Source organism: Tenrec ecaudatus, chromosome 5, assembly GCF_050624435.1.
Source record: "Tenrec ecaudatus isolate mTenEca1 chromosome 5, mTenEca1.hap1, whole genome shotgun sequence".
In the NCBI taxonomy this organism is placed as follows: Eukaryota; Metazoa; Chordata; class Mammalia; order Afrosoricida; family Tenrecidae; genus Tenrec; species Tenrec ecaudatus.
In genome coordinates this window covers 68,661,866-68,678,194 of record NC_134534.1, presented here as the reverse complement: position 1 = coordinate 68,678,194, position 16,329 = coordinate 68,661,866, and the positions used below count along the sequence as shown (strand labels likewise).

The window sequence follows — 16,329 nt, the reverse complement described above, 5'->3', positions numbered from 1 at the left end:
GCATTTCCTGTCCTTAAAAAGTTAGTAAAAAGCTCCATATATACTTGCTTAATAATGGCTCTTTTCGGAATCAAAATAGTGAGACTGTTACCTGGGCAGTTCAGGTTGCTATTGGCTTGTTTTCTCTTACTCTGTACTATTGTATTCCCTTGAAAAGGGCAAAGAAGTCTTTGAAATAAACGGGGTAGGAGTGGCTGTGGAGTTGAATGAATTTGTGTTTGGGAACCTGACGATGACCGGCAGGGGAAGAGACTCACCATCGCTGCCCGTCTCCTGCTTTAAAGTAAGTGCTCTAACCTTCATCTAAATTTACGTAATGCACACTTCCTGTGGTAACTTTTCTTTTCAAGTTGCAATGTTTTGATGTTAAAATTGCTCTGGAGCAGTATTTTTGGTGGAGTTTTAAGTGGAAGTGGAGGAAGAGGAAGACCAAGGGCTGGGATTCATTATGAAAAATATACTGTCTGTGTGTCTGTGTATACCCTGCTTTTTGATCCACCCCAAATAATAGAGTACATTCTGGGCTTTACGTTCCCTTGATGAGACAATTTTGACGGGCAAAAGTTTCCTCTAAACAACAATTAGAAACTTCAAGTGACTCAGGACTTACACAACAACAACAACACAGAAAACACCCCCCAAAAACCCCTCTGGTGAGGTCCTTGCCTGCAGTTAGGGAAGGCCAGGGCTAAATAAAGAACTGCCACACAGGGTCCCCCCTCCCCTGACCCTCCAAGCCGCTAGGGCCTCCGGCCTGGGAACGAAAACATCTTGTCTATGGACGAAGAGGCCCCTGAGACATTAAGGTGCACCTGGTGAGTCACCGTCCTGCTGTCCAGTTTGTCAGGAGACCGAGTGACAGCATCTCTGCCTGCCACTGACTCTAGTTTACTAATTCTACTAAACCCCAATAGATGAAAACATTTTCAGCTGTCAGTATGGTTTTACACTTCAGTTTAATCCAAGACTGCTATTAATTTCCTGATGAGACCCTGGTTCCCTCCATCTGGTTCGATAGCATTGCAGAATGGCTGATATAAAGAGCCCTGCATGAACATTGAAGTTTAACAATTAATCACCAAAAATCTTCATATAATTTTGCTGTTTTCCTTGTGAAGGGCATAAAGGTCTGAAAAATTATAGCTGGCTTTCAAGAGTGGTAGCAGCTGTCAAGACATCAAAGTGAAAGACAGAAAGGAGATAAGTGCTTCGAAGCAAGGATGGAGCCAGCTATGAGAGCATGTGTGGCCTTTCCTGCCTAGTGCTTTCAGTCCCAGGCCTGCCCCTGGTTGCGCCTCTGCTGACTCAGCAGAGTTCAAATTCCTGCAAAGGGTGCTACTGTCTTCTCTCCTTACCCACACCTAGTCCCTAAAGACAGTGACACATAAAATGCCCACTTGCAAAACCAATTTCAAGAACAGATTAATGAAACATTTAAATTAGGAAAGCCTACACACCTTCTGCACTTCTAACTGCGTAACCATGACTTGGGAAAGACTGAGAAGTACAGGGCAATGATTCAAGGCCAAGAGGGGCGTAGATGGCGCAGGGGAGGTCTTGGCTCGCTAGCATCAGCCAGTCGCCTATTCCCCTGGGAAATGCCTGATGCCAAGCATCATGGCATTAATAAGTGGTTCTATTTTTATTAAGAACAGTAAACCCGGAAACAAGTCTGCCCCTCTACAGGTAGCTGATTTTCCACAAGTGGTCAAAGTCTATTCAGTGAAGAGGTAGTCTCTCTAGCACATGGTTACAGGCAAAATAGGAATTTGCAAGAAAATGAAAGTGGCTCCACACAGAAGACCATACACAAAAACCAACTCAAAATGGACCAGAGAGGGAGAGGGGGGAAGAGGGGTCCACACCAAGGGCTCAGCAGAAAGTAAATGTCTAGAAAAGAACGATGGCAACATACGTACAAACATGCTCGATACACTTGATGTATGGATTGTTATAAGAGTTTTAAGAGCCACAAAGAAAATGATCTTTTAATTATAATAAAAAAAGAGATCAAACAAGTGGAAAGCAGTCCAAGATGGAAGGAGATAGATGCCAAGCCACATGAGGACCGCCAAGGCCTCTGAGTAAATTCAAATGTTTAACCTCTTAAGAAATAAAATGGACCAGAGATCTGAATGTCAAAACCCAAACTATAAAGGTCCTGAAAGATGATGAAGGGACAAAAATGAGACCCCATCCCACCCCCGCAATAGATTATTACCAAACACAATGACAAATGTAAGTCACAGAAGAAAAGTTAGGTAACTGGGACTTCCCAAAATTTAAATTTATGCTTATTAAAAAAAGTTATCAATGGAATACTATACATTATTAAAAATAATGATGAAACACATCATGACATGAATGGACTTAGAGGACACTATGCTGAGTGAATAAATCAAAGCCAAAAGAACAAATATGTTATGAGGTCACTGTTATTCAAAAAGAAAAAAATGTCAAGAGAAGATTTTCATGTCAAAAGCAGCCGACTTTGATGATTACCAGAGTTAGGTCAGGGAGAGTGGAGAAGTGTCAGCGCTGGTGAAGGGGACACCGCAAGAGGGAGGTGGGAAAACTAGAGAGGGGATAGGGGCAAGAGCGAGAATAAGCCTTATAAAATGGTGAATGTAAAAATGACGATTTGATATGCCAACCTCTACCTAATTCTCTCACACACACACAGAGCAAACAAAAATATTATCAGAAGAGGAAGAAAGGGAACATATGGATTGGGGGGGAAATCCTGGGAATGACAGCAGACAAGAATTTAATCTTAAAATCTATAATCTCAGCAACGGAACAACAGAAAGACAAGCTCAATGGAAAAATGAACAAAAGAACCAGACACTTCACCAAGAGGACATTCAAGTGGACAACCAACACACGAAAAGAAGCGCACACTCATCAGAGACCAAAGAGATGCAAAAGCAACACTACAATGAGACACCACCTTTCACGCCTACAGGAACAGCACGGGTTACAAGGCCAGAAAACAAACGCTGCTGAACTACCACTGGTAGGGCTGCAAACTGGCCAACTACTACAGCAAATGGTTGGTGGGTCTTCAAAATGCCAGAGAGAGATATATCCTATGACCATTAATCTCATTCCCAGGTATGCACTCTAAAGAACAAACACTACAGACACAAACAGACGTATGTTCGCTGAAGAATGATTTACAACAGCAAAAAGGCGGAAACAACCCGACTGCCCATCAACAGATGAACGGAGAGATTATGCAGTACAGCAGTTCCTGAAAGGGGCACTACATGGCTCCCCCTGGGGGCGCTGGAACCACCCAGGGCATCTGTAAAAGTAGATAGCTACATTTTACCCTAGATTGTAGGCTATTGTATTAAAATTTTTAATTGATAGTGGGTGTTTAGTTTTCTTTTTTATAAGAAGGGTGTGGCAGGCTAAATAAGCTTGGGAACCTATGTTGTCACACAAAGAATATTGATGAATTTCCACACAAAAAAAGGATGAAACTGGAAGAGATTATGCCGAGTGAAATAAATTCCAGAAGGGCAACTAGAGAATGATGTGGCTGCTATAAAAAGACAAGAATATCTACACACAAAGGAAGCAACGTTCTCTGGTGGTTACCAGAGATGCGGGAGACAGTGCGTTTGGGGGAATGACTTTCTAGAGAGTGGACTTGTTAGTTTTGGTAACGGGTAAGGCAATACTGAGTAAAGGTGAGTCAGCACAACTTCACCAAGATGTACACATGGCTTTGCTAAAAGCCACAATAGATAGAATTTTGCAATAGCAGTAATAAAACCCAAGCCCAACCAAACCAACTGCTGTTGAGTTGATTCAGACTTGAGGCTACAGGAAAAAGTAGAAGGGCCCCATCAAGCCACACTCTTTTAGAAGCTGGCTGTTCTATTGTCCTCCTATGGAGTGGCTATAGAGTTAGGTGTAAGCACATATGTATATACAAATCTGAGTGTAGAGATGCATCTTTTGGAAAAAGTATATAAATGTTGGTGTGTGCCATAAAGTCACACATGAAATAAAATATATTAATCTAAATAAAATACTCATATATTCATATATAAAACTTAAAAAATTCATACATTCAGTGAAAACTGTAAGAGGCACAATTACGGATACCTCCCATGCAGAACCAAACACCTTTTGGGATTAAGTTACTGAGTTTGAGGGCTTCAAGTCAGAGTCTCCAAGGATAACATGGTCCAGTGTCAGGGCAATGCTTGTGAGACCAAAAAGGAAACCAAAGATTCAAAGAATCTAGTCTAGAGGACAGATAGTCTTTATGAACCTTTACCTCGAGACCAGAACTACATGGTGGCCGGCTACCACTACTGCTCAATTCCATCTCAGCCCCAACAGCTGATCCAGGATACAATGAAAGAAAAAAGTACAACAAAAGTCAAATTCCTAAAAAAAAAAAAAAAGAAAAAAGAAGAAGGCTCGGCTTATTGGATTGATAGAAACCAGAAGAAACCCAGAGACTATTGCCTTGGGAAATGACTTTAAGCATGGAACCGAAGCCACTCTCAGTGGTCACCTTCAAGCCAGAAGACAGAATGACTCATGAGATAAATAAGACCACCATGAGTTGTGCTTTGTCCCTCTAAACAGTCAGCTAGAGCTGTATGAGATCTAACGGTCAGCCTATGTACCTCAGACCAGACATCGGTAAACTTTTGAGATGCAAGAGCCATTAATATATATTTACAAACAAATGAAACACCATTATCTGAATAATATCCTTTAAATGTTTCCAATTTATTTCAGAGGCACATGTATGTACCGAAAGAACCACCATATGGCTCCAGAGCCGCAGTTTGCTGGTCCCCCGTCCCAGACCCAAGATGAGAAGGCAAGGAGGGTTAAATTCATGGAAGTAGAACAACCAGGATGGGAATAATAATAAATGCTGGCATATTGTGACAAGTGTAACCAATGTCACTGAATAATGTGGGTAGAAATATTAAATAAGAACTTAATTTTCTATCTATTTTATCAAAACAAAAAACATAAGAGGTTATTAAATGGTTTACTTGACCCAGCCCACGAACCCATGATTTTAAACTTGACCTCTCATTTCCTATCATTCACTTCCCCTTACCTCTGTCCTATAGGTCTAAGAACCCACCTGTACTACTCCAAGTGTCACTTAGCAATTCATGGTGGGATGAATTAGTCTTCATTAATTTAAGGATTAGTTAAATGCGGATCTTAAGTAGAGAGAAGTAAGAAATAGTCCATTCTTACAAATCTCAGTTTCGAGGAGGTGATTGTGTCCTGTTTGGGGGCACATCTTCTAGAACAGGAAACTCCTGCCTGTGGGCCCAATCTGGCTCACCCTTTGTTTTCGTGGAGCCCCAGAGTGTAAGGACCACGCTCCCAGTTTCCAATGGTTCAAAATGAATAAATAAATACATTTTAAAAATCAAAAGACTGACACTTGTGACACACGGGAATGACATGAATGCTTATTTCAGGGGCCATGCATGCACAAAGCGTTAGGGCTGCCCGGCCACGCTCGTGTACGTCCTGTCTAGCGTGGCTACTGGGCGATAATGGCAGAAAAAAATAGGTGTGCCAGAGGTATAGTGGCCTGCAAACTCAGAGGGTCAACCCAGTGGCCTCTCTGCAGGAGAAAGCTGAAGGTAACTGCTCTCGGAAAGATGGAGTCTCAGAAACCTGACACCCAGTCAAAATCAACTCGCAGGGTTGTTTTTATCTGCCTCCTCACATGCCGGTGCTACTGTAAGAACACGTGGTTTCAGTGAGAATTAACTGTCGTTTTTACCTAATCACCCGAGGCCCTGTGGAGAAAACCTTTGATGGATGTGGATTAGTATTCTTGGGAGAGTATATTATAAAACTTACCTGGTCACTAGGCTCAAAGCTCATCTCTTCCTTCTCCGTTTTCATAGCTATTAATTTTGTGTTACTGGCAGGGTCTGTTTTACTGTCCAGTCGCTCAAGTTTGGGGGTTATTTCTGGTAAACCAATATCTTTAGTATCGTCTTTATCTAGCAAGTAGCGAAGCAGTGCGTTCTCTTTCTTCTTGGGGCTCACTGGCTCCTGTTTAATAGTCGCTTCTGAACCCGGGGCGGTGCCGCCAGGCTCCTGGTTGAGCTCTTTGCCGGTGGCTTCTGCGATTAATTTGGTCAGGTCCACAGGGGAACTGCTGTCCTGCAAAAGTCTGTGCAAAATTTTATGCTTCTCCTTGAGCGACGTGCCGTGCGTTGACCCAGAGCCAGGCAAGCTGTTCGCGGAGTCCTTGTTTGTGTCCGACAAAGCGCTGGATAAGGGCGAGGGCTCCAACGGATCCGATTTGGTGGTCAACAACTGCAGGAGTTTGGTCTGGCCTTTGCTGTCATGCAGTCTGTTCTGTCCATCAGGCCTCTCACTGCTCCCAGTTTGGGGCATGTTGGAATCATTTGTTTCCTTTTGCTCCCCAGGATGGCAGCTGTTCTCTGTTTGTCCAGTTGTACCTTCAGAGGGCTCCCCATAAAGTCCAAAACAATCTTTGGAGTCTAAGCTTCCCATCTTGCTGAGTGGGGGAGGATTCATATTTACTGGGGAGTTTTGCAAATTGCCCATTTTTAGGTCCGGTGATGCCAACGACGCCCCCAATGAGACCCCGTGCCCTTCGCTGAGAGCCTGGAGTGCACTGAGGGAACTGTTGGGGTAACCATGGCTATTTCCTGTGCTGCTGCAAACTCCCACCGGGGAGTGCAAGTTTCCCGCAGGGGAGAACTGACTGGGTGGGATGCGGGGGCTTCCAGCCACTCCAGGGCTCATGCGATGCCGTGGGGAAAGCATGGAGCTGGGCTGGCCCGGATTCAGCCCAGGGCTGCTTTGTGAGGGACTGTTCATTTTGAGTGCGTAGTTACTACCCTGAGGAGTGGTTGCTTGCATGCTTGACACATGGTTCATTCCCCCGGAACCACCAAATCTGCCCATGGGCATGCCCATTGGTTCCTTTGGGCCATTTATAGGAAAATTTATATTGCTACTGAGGGTCATGTCCTGACCTGGGTTCCCACTGCACATGGCCTGATGGGCAGGGCTGCTAGAGCTAATTGGATTCACTGGCTTCCCCATAGCTTGTCCAGTCAGATCTGGATTCATCACACACACATTCTGCTCTCTGCGTAAAAAAAAGAGAGGGGAAAAAGTTAAAATTCAAAATACCTGGTAAATTGTTGTTAGTTTTTTTTTAAAGTAGGTTGCTTCTTTCTTTAACAGAGTAAACTACATTTAAAGAAAAGATAATGCATTGATGAAGCCATCTGCAATTATGGACAAGACTGGGCATGTAGCATTTGGGACCAAAAAGGGAGGCTTTTCAGTCAACTCATTAAGATGTCTGCGGTTTCAGAGAGGAGCTGTGCTTACATCGGACTACTACTGCACTGAAATGGCAGCTACTCGATAAGACATTTTAACACAGGACATGTGCTAGAATTACACAATACAGCTTTCTCAGTACACAGTTTATTATCATGAGCAACCGAGAGCCTGTACCATCTTAAAGCAATGGTTCACACAAGTATAGCTGTATTTAATTACATGCCAGATTCCAGTCCCTAACAATAGGCACATCTGTATGCCTGAAAGAAGGGTTCTGATCTGTCCCACTTGGCTCAGGATGAAAAGCACTTGGGGGGAGGGGCGGAAAGTTGCCCGTTATAGTCACTCTGCAAGTTTCTGGAGCCAACCAAGTTACTGACAGTGCTCCGGGTACAGCATTGTGTCAAACAGTTTCAATTCACCCCTCACCCAGCCCAGCTTCGGCAAGTCTGAGCATAAGCCTCCAAGACAGACAGCTGGGCTGAGAGGCAACTTCTGAGTGACCCGAGTGTGTGATTTTATTGCCCCACTCCTTGACAACTCCAATCCACCTCCTTACGAATGACTAAAAACAGGTTTTCTGAGTTAGATGACTTTCCAAGTCCGAGGAACTTTAATTTTACAGTCTTGGCAGTCACTCCAAGTTGCCAAAATGTGTCCACAAATCCAAACAAAACAGATCTCCCAAACTGTGCAGCACCGGCTCGAAGGAGGCGGGTGGCACTCGGCACGGCTGTAATCACTTTCAAATGGTCTCGGTCTGAGGTCAGATTTATTAACAGATGGCAAACCGGGCTGCTTATTATTATCATTTTTCAATTCCTGAGTAAAAAAGGGATATAATTGACCAAGGTAATAACTGTACTCTTAGCCTGAGCAGTTTTACGTATCTTCTGATAGTACCTCATAAGGTTTGGTATTTCTATTAACTCGACATTTAATCACCTTCTGATATTTGTGCTCCAGAACAGGATTGCTTAGGATAGCGGGTCTCAACCTGTGGGTCGCGACCTCTTTGGGGCGGGGGAGGACCCTTTCACGGGGGTTGCCCGATTCATAGCAGTAGCAAGATTACAGTTATGAAGCAGCAAAGAAGATAATTTTATGGTTCGGAGGGGGGGGGGTTCAACACAACATGAGGAACTGTATTAAAGGGTTGTAGCATTAGGAAGGTTAAAAAACACTGACTTCGGACATTTATTTTACAAATCAACATTGTTTACTTTCATTTTCTGAGGAAAATGTTTATTACTCTTCCATTTAAGCCGAATGCCAAGAAGCTAATTTAAACCTAAAACACTCCTTTTAAGCATATATATGTTAAGTTTGAAAATTTTAGAATCAAACACATTGCTATGGCATGACTGGCACCCCTCGGTGGGCCGCTGGGTTTCCCTCCTCTGGTGGAACTGGTAGTCGTGTCAGTGCCAAGCTAATTCCAGCCTTTGTGCTTCCAGCTGCATTAAAAAAATCACTAATATTTTGGACATAATTCAAAGGGTAACCTACATTTGGAGTTGTCTTTTAGCCAGTAGTTAACAGTAATTTAATATATATAAATGTATGTGTGCATATATAGACACACATGCATTTCTGTTAATCAACCCCAATGACGTAATATGTACATATTACATCACTCCAAGTTACCAAAATGTGTCCACAAATCCAAACGAAACAGATCTCCGTATCCGTAACAGAAATGCCTAGGAAGCCTGCAAAGCTCCACGATGACTTGCTGCTTTTGTAACCGAGTGTAACCCACTTCTTAGAGGCTTACCTGTGAAGCATATGCAGAGATATTACCAGCTGAGGTTCGTTAGTAGTCTGAGAACGGATGAGTTTGCTCTTCGTTTGGGCAGCCACCAGAGTGCCGTCGGACAAGGAGAAACGATAGATCTGACTGAATGCCAGTCCTTGTCTCAGCACTGCAGGCAAGCAAGTGAACGAAATGCAGGTTTAGAGAACAAAAATGAGGGCAGGGAGGACGACGATAATAACTAATACATTGCATCAGGCTTAGTACTTTGTTTACACACATATTACGGAGCTCTAAGGAGGTTATCACACGCTATTGAAAGATTGTAAAGTTTCAAAAGTGCATTACTTGTCACTCCAAATGCCAATAAAGACACCACTTTTGTCATATGAGAGGCCTGGACCCTAAAACACTGTCCTTTTCTGAACCTTTAGTACCATAGAAAGTCAGAGTATGAACTGCATATTAGCTCAAAATAGACTCTCCAGTGACTTGTTTAAAATGTCAGAAAACAATAGTGCATAAACACAGTACCATAGAATATACAATTTCCCCTTAATTTTCCTTTAAACTAATACAAGTGTTACCAAAATATGATGTTAAATGCAATATTCTCTGAATAGTCAGCTGGAAGTTACGTACTGTTCAGTATAATCATTCCACATTCCTTTCCACCAATTCTGCCTCACATAATATTTTTTTCTGTGGTTAAGACAACAGGAAGTAAAAGATAACAGAAAAATATTTCCAGAAAGAAAAAAAAATCTAAAGAGAAACCAAAGACAAAGTACAAATTACTCTTAGTGACAGGTAGTTTATTTTAATTTGTCAGTAAAGGAGCAGGTGCTGACATTTTTAAGACAGACAAAACCTGAAAATACGAAAAAAAAAATCACATAGGTTAATAAAATGTTTCTCAAAAACTAGTAAGTAAAATGTTTCTTAAAATGATTTTACAATTTCTCCACGTGTCTGTCAGTTTGTCAGGCACGGTTTGGTGGCTTGTATGTTGCTGTGATGCTGGAAGCCAGGGCCACTGGTAATGCAAATATCAGCAGGGTCACCCATCCATGGTGGACAGGTTCCTTCTCGACTAAGACAGACTAGGAAGAAGGACCTGCAGTCTAACTGATCAGGGGAAACCATAGCGGCCATGAAATCTTTAACGTGGCTCTTCTAGCCAAGGTCTCTAATGCCCGCTAAACATCCTTTTCCTGCAAGTGTCTGGTAGGAAGGTGGGGGAAGGCATTGACAGGATTCACCTGTGGGTAATTGTGAATGAGATTCCTTGCATGTCATCCTGCTGCTGCATATAAAATGAGTCCTCTGAGAAGCAGATCCTTACACAATGCTCCTCCTGGTTTCAGCAGACAGCTAGAACGTCAGAGCAGCAGCAGCAGAACCCAGAGCCAGAGCAGGGGACGACGCAGTGATGGACTTCCCACCCGCGGAGCAAAGTAAAGAACTGCGTGCTTTTCTGCAGGGCCTGGGTTGCGGTGTGGGGAGCCTCTGGGCACTTGATTCCAGGAGCTGGTTTACTGACCCACAGAACGTGAGCTGAACGTCTTTGGGTTGAGGCTCCCAGCACAGCGGCATGCTCCTTTGGAGATTAGCAGACCCGAGAGCGCTTTTTAACATGCGTGACAAACAACTCAACCCTGAGCCAGTCCTTTTTAGCACTACAGCTTGCCAACTTCCTTCAGAAACCCTTTAGTGATGAAATGTGTCTGTGAAGTCTGTGCAGCCATGGCAATGGATATTAAGAGCCTAGAGAGACGCTAGTAGTGCACAGCACATAGGTTTACTGAAAGAAGTTGTCCATCGGCGTCCACTGATTGCAGAGATGTTTAACCATGTTCTGTTTGGAACAAACCCATGCAGGAATGAATGAGAACCTTAGTAGCAACATACAAACACCACAGGTACAATGCCAAGGTCACAGGGCATATTAAGCAGACTATGACAAATGTAAGCTGTATTTTCAGCAATTTTGCAAAAACTCGTGGGAAGCTGAGGTATGAGGTAAACGGCACTGCCCTGAGTTCTGACATAAGAACTCCAAATTCTCCTCTTGAGTCACCTCGGCGTAGCCTGCCAGTGTCTGCGCGCCCTGGTCCCCGCCGCTCTTCAAGATGCCCGAGGAAGTGCACCATGGGGAGAAGGAGGTGGAGACCTTCGCCTTCCAGGCGGAGATCACCCAACTCATGTCCCTCATCATCAATACCTTCTACTCGAACAAGGAAATTTTCCTTCGGGAGTTGATCTCTAATGCTTCTGATGCCTTGGATAAGATTCGTTATGAGAGCCTGACGGACCCTTCCAAGTTGGACAGTGGAAAAGAGCTGAAAATCGACATCATCCCCAACCCCCAGGAGCGCACTTTGACTCTAGTGGACACAGGCACTGGCGTGACCAAAGCTGATCTCATCAAAAATCTGGGAACCATAGCCAAGTCTGGTACCAAAGCCTTCATGGAGGCTCTGCAGGCTGGTGCGGACATCTCCATGATTGGGCAGTTTGGTGTTGGCTTTTATTCTGCCTACTTGGTGGCAGAGAAAGTGTCTGTGATCACCAAACACAATGATGATGAGCAGTATGCCTGGGAGTCTTCTGCTGGGGGCTCCTTCACTGTCCGTGCTGACCACGGTGAGCCCATTGGTCGGGGAACGAAAGTGATTCTGCACCTCAAAGAAGACCAGACAGAGTACCTAGAGGAGAGGCGAGTCAAAGAAGTCGTGAAGAAGCACTCTCAGTTCATTGGCTACCCCATCACCCTCTATCTGGAGAAGGAACGGGAGAAGGCAATCAGTGATGATGAAGCTGAGGAAGAGAAAGGTGAGAAAGAAGAAGAGAAGGAGGATGAGGAGAAGCCCAAGATTGAAGATGTGGGCTCAGATGAGGAGGACGGCAGTGGGAAGGACAAGAAGAAGAAAACCAAGAAGATTAAGGAGAAGTACATTGACCGGGAAGAACTAAATAAGACCAAGCCCATCTGGACCAGGAATCCTGACGATGTCACCCAGGAGGAGTATGGAGAATTCTACAAGAGCCTGACGAATGACTGGGAAGACCATTTGGCAGTCAAGCACTTTTCTGTAGAAGGGCAGTTGGAATTCAGGGCACTATTGTTTATCCCTCGGCGCGCTCCCTTTGACCTCTTTGAGAATAAGAAGAAAAAGAACAACATTAAGTTGTATGTCCGCCGTGTGTTCATCATGGACAGCTGTGACGAGCTAATCCCAGAGTATCTCAACTTCATCCGTGGTGTGGTGGACTCGGAGGACCTGCCCCTCAACATCTCCAGCGAGATGCTCCAGCAGAGCAAGATCTTGAAGGTCATCCGCAAAAACATTGTCAAGAAGTGCCTGGAGCTCTTCTCTGAGTTGGCAGAAGACAAGGAGAACTATAAGATGTTTTATGAGGCATTCTCCAAAAACCTGAAGCTTGGCATCCACGAGGACTCCACCAACCGGCGGCGCCTTTCTGAGCTGCTGCGCTACCACTCCTCTCAGTCTGGAGATGAGATGACGTCCCTCTCAGAATATGTTTCCCGAATGCAGGAGACCCAGAAGTCCATCTATTACATCACTGGTGAGAGCAAAGAGCAGGTGGCCAATTCTGCTTTCGTGGAGCGTGTGCGGAAGCGAGGCTTTGAGGTGGTCTACATGACGGAGCCCATCGACGAGTACTGCGTGCAACAGCTCAAGGAGTTTGATGGGAAGAGTCTGGTCTCCGTGACCAAAGAGGGGCTGGAGCTCCCGGAGGATGAAGAAGAGAAAAAGAAAATGGAGGAAAGCAAGGCCAAGTTTGAGAACCTGTGCAAGCTCATGAAAGAAATTCTGGATAAGAAGGTTGAGAAGGTGACAATCTCCAATAGACTGGTGTCTTCACCCTGCTGCATTGTGACTAGTACATATGGCTGGACGGCCGACAAGGAGCGGATCATGAAAGCCCAGGCTCTTCGGGACAACTCCACAATGGGCTACATGATGGCCCAAAAGCACCTGGAGATCAATCCAGACCACCCCATTGTGGAGACGCTGCGGCAGAAGGCTGAGGCTGACAGGAACGACAAAGCCGTCAAGGACCTGGTGGTGCTGCTGTTTGAGACAACACTGCTCTCCTCTGGCTTCTCCCTCGAGGACCCTCAGACCCACTCCAACCGCATCTACCGCATGATCAAGCTGGGCTTAGGCACTGATGAAGATGAGGTGACAGCCGAGGAGCCCAGCACTGCTGTTCCTGATGAGATTGCCCCTCTTGAGGGCGATGAAGATGTATCTCGCATGGAGGAAGTAGATTAGGCCATTCTCCTCAGACCTTGTGCCCTCTGCATAGTGTCCCCATGACTTGAGTGACCCTAGCCCACCTGGGCTCTGTAACTGCTGTTCACTAGTGGCCCCCCTCCCCCATTCTTGTGTGTAAAGCAGGATCTAAGGCCCTCACGCCCTGTTGTCCCCTCCTTTATTGGGGATTGGGGTTAATGTGTATCTGTGAGGTTTCTTTTTTGTTATTTTGTTCTATTAAAGTATGCAAAATAAAGAAGATGCCATTAAAAAAAAAAGAACTCCAAATTCCTTGGGGCACCCACATGCCTTAACCGAGTGCACCTGTCATAAAATTCCCACCAGAGGAGCCTCACGAGTTAAGGAGGGGAGCAAAGCGCCCCCACCGTAGCACGTATTAAAGGAAAGGAATGCCCTTGTTGTCGAGTCACCAGCACAAAAGTGAAGTGCCCTGGAGAAGAACGTGACCTGGGCAGCACAGGCAGTGACCATCAGGCCCCGTTGTGTCTGTCCGCCGACTGATGCTCGGCTTTCGCACCCGAAAACGAGTCAGAGGCTCGCTGCGAGAGATGACGGGAGACTACAAGGCAAGCTCCTGCCAAGTCAGCGCGGCAGCTCAATTACGGCTGCTATCACTCCTGAAACATAACTTGGAAGTCCTCAATTTACTTCTAGCTGTGGTGTTATGTGACCTGTCTGGGTCTCCTTGGCCCAAATCTGGGTACTCTGTGTTGCTCATCACCAAGGAGGGCTCGACTTCCCAGTGGGATTCATTAGCTCTTGCAAGTTTCTTTTCACTATGATTTCCAAATGTTCCTAATGAATCAGATCATGTATTCTGTGGTATTAGATGGTATCTTTTTATCTTGGCTTATGTATTGAAAAGTGTTAGAATAAAAGAAAATGACCTCCTTTCTTTTTCTGTTTACGTGAAATAACTATTTCCTTCAGCATACTCTCTGTCCAACAGGTTCACTGGTTAAAGTGCCTTTCCAATGGCTGGACCTTATGGGCCAGATGGCCCAGGTACACAGGAGCCAGACGGGGTCATGAGAGAGATCCAGGTGCCTAAGCTGTATTTCAGGAGTCACTGCTTAAGAAAAAGCTTCCACAGGGGGCAGTTATGTTTAAAAAACAAAAACAAACAAAAACCCTGCCTTAGAAGAAAGCTATCCGTTAGAGATGCTTACCTTCATGATGGTGCCGCTTTGCATATGACACAGATTCCCCTTCATGCTGTGCGTGGAACTTCTGAATGCACCTCCTCACCAGATCCTCCCAGCCTGGTCTCATGGCCGCCCGCATGGTGCTGGTGTCCAGCGACGTGATCTTGCCTATTAAAGAAGAGCAGCTTTAAGCCTAGAGATGGGTACGTTCTTTAAAGGAGGCGATCAAACCCTTAAATTTTGTTTGTTCTTTCACTAAGAAAGTCCACCACACCCCATTTATTAAAGTCCTAGTGCCACAGGGCACGCAGTGAGAATTGGCATCCCTCCCCTCTCCTGTCCTCCAGCTCCTGTGGGTGTCGATCCCAGAAACAACGGCCATGAGCAGCTCCATCACACTCTGCAAGTCGCTTGCACTCAGAAACACACGTGTTCTGAAGGAGCTTTTGCCTTCCCCATGGGGGAGGGCGGGGTTACCTTGGAGGTCCTGGCGAGTAGTGAAGCTTTCTGACGAGGGCAGAGCTGGCCTTTCCTTCATGGGGACTCTTCTAGCCACACAAATCAGGCAGGACTGCAAATCTGAAAGCACATAGTCACGCCGATCAAATCGGGCTTTTTACAGAGCAACCCAAAATGTATTTAGGATAGCACCGACTTTTTATCCAATCAAGGGGAGAGCGACAAGATGCTGAGTGCCTCTGAGCCTCTGGTCCTTCCCTCTCCTCAACTGAAGTGGGGAGTGGATGGGGAGGGTGCATACGCGCGGGAAGTCACCTCCGAAAACACGGGGTAAGAACCTTCGACTGCCACCGGGAACCACCTCTCCAGTGATGCGGGGGAGAACCATGAAATCGTGCACTGAAGGGCTTCAGGAGACCCGCTATGTGATTCATAATTAAAAAATGCAAATGAAAACCTGATGCTCTACATAATCACGGGCTTGTTTCTTGAGTGTTGGGCCCACTAAGTTACAGGAAAACTAGATCTAAATCTAAGATACAGGAAAAATATATTATCTTCCAAAGTATATAAATAACCATACAATGGCAATGTGCAATTGAAAACAAAGACTTCACAGTGGGTGTAGAGACATATTTGAAGAATACATCTCATGGTATCTGGAAAATGTACAGTGTGCTATAAACAGTCCCAGTACAGCTTAGAGGCTTGGCCACAGCCAGTTTCTCACATAGCCAAAAGACCCAGGCGTTTATTCTTCAACTCACGTCAACCGTTTTCTGCATCAATGTTCACTTCTGAAGAGCAGAGAAATGTTTTATGTATTTTTTAACATTCAGTATATATTGTATTATCTGAATTTCACTAATGCTGGATTAGAAAATTGCTTTAAAAGGCTTTTCATATATTTTTAATGTTATTGATTTAGGATCGTTCATTACATTTGGAAAAGTATTTCTTGAAACTTTATTTAATCAATCAATGCTATCACAAAGTTAAAATGTACTCTTCCAGGAGATGAGGTGGTTGTTAGTCGCCTCAAGTGAGCTCCAACTCATGTTGATACTACATACGACAGGACAAAACACTGCCCAGTCCTGATGGCCTCCCAACTGTTATGCTTGAGTCGCTTGGTGAAGCCACCAATGTCAAAGATACTGATACTCTTTCCAAAGTGTAGAGGTCAAACAACTTGCCCAATGTAAAAATTCAGAATAGACTGGATTTGAAGGAGCGCAAAGCAGGCTCACAGGGCCTGCTCTCTTATTTGGTGTTAATATACAGAAGCCAGTTTTAAAGATAATGGAAATGTTTAAATATA

At 44.8% G+C, this 16,329-nt stretch overlaps 1 protein-coding gene and 1 pseudogene across 2 annotated transcripts in view; one reads left to right on the top strand and one right to left on the bottom strand.

Moving 5' to 3' along the window:
* The window catches only part of NCOA2 (nuclear receptor coactivator 2), a 313,783-nt gene that overhangs the window by 39,088 nt on the left and 258,366 nt on the right, over positions 1–16,329 (bottom strand). For both annotated transcript variants that reach the window (XM_075549589.1, XM_075549588.1), the window contains exons 8-11: positions 15,027–15,128; positions 14,574–14,717; positions 9,119–9,266; positions 5,869–7,138 (exon numbers count right to left, since the gene is read on the bottom strand). In XM_075549589.1, coding sequence (XP_075405704.1) covers positions 5,869–7,138; positions 9,119–9,266; positions 14,574–14,717; positions 15,027–15,128 — 1,664 coding nt within the window. The remainder of the gene's footprint in view (positions 1–5,868; positions 7,139–9,118; positions 9,267–14,573; positions 14,718–15,026; positions 15,129–16,329) is intronic.
* LOC142448086 (heat shock protein HSP 90-beta pseudogene) lies at positions 11,208–13,416 on the top strand (annotated as a pseudogene).